The sequence below is a fragment of the Hibiscus syriacus genome, unplaced genomic scaffold (genome assembly GCF_006381635.1).
Source record: "Hibiscus syriacus cultivar Baekdansim isolate YM2019G1 unplaced genomic scaffold, ASM638163v2 tig00007179_pilon, whole genome shotgun sequence".
Lineage (NCBI taxonomy): Eukaryota > Viridiplantae > Streptophyta > Magnoliopsida > Malvales > Malvaceae > Hibiscus > Hibiscus syriacus.
Genome location: NW_024062128.1, coordinates 1 through 3561, shown reverse-complemented (window position 1 = coordinate 3561; position 3561 = coordinate 1). Strand labels below are relative to the sequence as shown.

At 37.2% G+C, this 3561-nt stretch overlaps 1 protein-coding gene across 1 annotated transcript; it reads left to right on the top strand.

Moving 5' to 3' along the window:
- On the top strand, positions 1-2279 carry LOC120201323. Its single transcript, XM_039201952.1, has 3 exons — positions 1-82; positions 335-522; positions 1800-2279. The coding sequence occupies exons 2-3, from the start codon at positions 341-343 to the stop codon at positions 1984-1986; spliced, it is 369 nt and encodes a 122-aa protein (XP_039057883.1). The 5' UTR covers positions 1-82; positions 335-340; the 3' UTR covers positions 1987-2279.
- The last annotated feature ends 1282 nt before the right edge of the window (positions 2280-3561 follow it).

Below are 3561 nucleotides of genomic sequence, written 5' to 3'. Positions count from 1 at the left end.
GGTAAAGCGGCGTGATAAGCCTAGAGCAGTCCACCCTTCAACCTTCTATCGTCTTTCATCTTCCACTTTTATCTCATCAAAGGTAAGATTCAGTTCCTTTGCTTAGATCTACAATTTGCTTGATCTTAGAACATCTCCCATTGTTTTCTTATATTTTTATTCCCATATCTATTGATTTTAGAGATCGATCACAACCCACAGTGATTTTGTTTTCAATTTCCTTTGCCTTTTATGTTGATTTTTTTTTTCCGCATTCTTTTCGATTGCACCGTTATTTTGGGCAAAACATATACTGTTTCTTAAAACAATTATTTATGTTTTCAATATGGTGCAGATTTTTATGGCATCAAAATTGCAACAATTGCAATCTAAGGCGTGCCAAGCGTCTAAGTTTTTGGCCAGGAATGGAACTGCTTACTACAAGCAGTTGCTGGAGGAGAACAAACAATACATTCAGGAGCCACCGACAGTTGAGAAGTGCAACGAATTATCTAAGCAGCTGTTCTTCACTCGACTTGCTAGGTATTTGTTTCTTGGCTCTGGTTTTGTGTTTTATGGGTTACTGCCGTGAAGACCCACAAGTTCTGTTAAATTAATAGGCGCAATGTGTTGTTTAGCACCTCACTTTTATTAACTTAGTTGCCACTTCCACCATGTGCCATATATTCTGATTTCATTAACGAGTTACCGAATATGCCTCTATCAAATTGACCACTAAATGTATGCTAGGATGTTTTGTGTATTGCACCTACATTATCATTTAAACAAGATTCCATGTGTGTTGGCCCTTGTGACGATTAATGTTAGCCGGACCTGAGGGAGTTATATATATATGGGGAGAATCATAACCTGCACCTATGTCCAAATATTAGCCACACATGCTATATGGAAAATGAATTCCGGGTAATGTAGATGACTAAGTTTATGGTTCTATTCTAGTGCCAGCGGTTTTGAGCAAGGAAGAATGAGACTGAGACATTAATGTTTTTGCATGTCAAACGTATGTTGTAGAGCTCCAAGATTTTAGGCCTAAAATTTAAAAAAGGCTTATTCAAATTTGCTCTATTTAACTGATGAATACAGTAATTTGAAACTGTTGTAAAAGATATGATATAACTAGTCTAAACATCAATCAATGATTCTAGCAGTATTTCTTAGACATAAAGCAAGAATGAATTTTTTTTTTTTTTTTTTGATAGAGATGGCCATTACGAGGTTGTTTTATAAGAATTTCAACTGTAAAGTCAAATCATGCAGTAGTAACATGATTTTCATTTAGTTCAAAGCTGTCCACAGCCCCCTGCTATTGCAAAGTTAATGTTTTCGTTGCTTTACCAGTATCTGCTAAAACTTGTGGTTGTTAATAGAGAATTGGATATATTGGCTTGTTAGATGAAATTGCAAGACTTAGATGGTCTTCTGGTTGTATATTGTGCCTGGGAGAAAGAATGAACCATTTTCTGGGAGAATTCCCGGAAAAATGTTATTGTGTTGTTCCTCTCCCTCTGTGTATGTAGCTTGTAGTTTGAGCTTACTAGCAAATATGTCAACTACCGATTTGATGAGAACCTATAAATGAGACTGCAAGGTGCTTGATTGCTTATGATCCCTGTGAACTCATCATTTGGTGTGTTACGACTTACGAAGAGTCAATCATACAACTGCTACTAGTACTACTGTGTTTATTGGCAGTTTCCTTGTTATATGCTTGTGTCATTAGAAAAATATATTGCGGTTTACTCGATGAACCAGATTCCTGAGTAATATCAGAATAACTCCTTTTGGGGCAATCTTTGCAGTATCCCTGGCCGTACTGAGTCGTTCTGGAAGGAGCTAGATTACGTCAAGAACCTGTGGAAGCACAGGTCAGAACTGAAGGTTGAAGATGCTGGTATTGCTGCGTTGTTTGGAATGGAATGCTTTGCATGGTTTTGCGCTGGTGAAATAATGGGAAGGGGTTTTACTTTCACCGGTTACTACCCCTAATGGGTAATCATTTAGTGGAAGGCATTTCAGGGATTTTCATGTATTTGTATGCTTTTTATCATCGTTTGCACGATTGGATTGCGGCCATTATAGATGCATATTTTTCTTGTTTTCGATGAAGTTTTTGAAGCTGAGAATCACTGATTAACTCGATAGCCTGAATAATTTTTGTAGTCGATATGGCTTAAGCTTGGCAAGTCAGTTACTGTTGTGTTATCCGGTTATTTAACAAAATTTTATGCACCCTACCCCACTACAAGTTTAATGATAATGGTGCAAATTAATCTTTTTTCTCTTCTTTCTTCGATGATTTTAATTGTTTCAAGCCACTAATTCGTGGTTATTGATGTATAGTAGGCTGTTAGTGGTCTAATCTCAACTGGCCTAGCAATCCTTTAACGGATGCACTTGAGAAATGAATTATTTGAGTTGATCGAGTTAACTTGAATTTTATTTAAATTAAGTCAATGTTATGACCCTGCGAGAGAAGAAGAATAATCGAAGGAATAGAGGAATAGAGATTCAAGAAGAGAAGAAAAGGGATTCAAGAAAACTGTGAATTCATTCAATCATATCATGCCTCAACCTAACCTAGTACATTGTTTATATTTACATTGTACCAACCTATTTATCAGCTGGCAATACAACTGTCTCTAACAGATAGATTCCCTTGCAGGTGCTGTTGGCATAACTTCTTCACTGCTGGCAGTCCTCCATCTTCTCCGATTTCTATATCTCTCATGATCATGACAATACCCCCTCCATGAAAAGATCCTTGTCCCCAGGATCAAAAACTTAACAATTGTGCCTTAAGCACAATGTAGTTTACCCCAATGACGTTTTCCAACCTTAAATTTATCCACTGCATTTGATTGTACTTCTTCTCCCAATGTTTGTCAAACTTCAAACAAATTAGACCTTCAACTGTCCCTTATGTCCCAACTTGGAAGGCTCCAATGAGGTAATATGTTGATCTCTAGATTTCTTTTCAACCACTATCATAATTCACTGTTTGCACCTTCAAGGACTCATATAACAATTTATGCTACTAACCCCATGCAATGTAAAACGATGCAGGTACCATAGACCCTTACTGCTAGCCTTAATCCTTTTTGAGAGCATGTGAGGTTTGATGGTAAGATCGAAACTTCAGGTAAATTCTGTCCTTTTGTCTTTATACCTCTGTCTATCCATTTTATTTAGCAAAAAATTTCGGCCTGCTTGAGTCTTCTGAAAAAAATTCAGATTCAACAGTTTTTGTTTAAGTAACTGATTCTGCTGCTTTCTTTGTTGAATTCCCAGGTAGTTATGACATTCCACTTCCCTTGAAATGTCCTTGTCCCAAGGATCAAACAATTTCTTCCTTACAATGATGTGCATGCAAAACCCACCTTCTCGAGCAATGCCCCTTGCCAGTGTAAGCACCCACTTGGTAACCAATTTGATTTGCTGTAAATTTTGGCGAGGAAACTCCGACACTTTTGCAGTAATCACTAATAAGAAACTTTTCCCCCTGGCTTCAACCATTTGAATAAAGATCTAATAGTGCAGGTTTGTCTTGAATGTGCATAATGG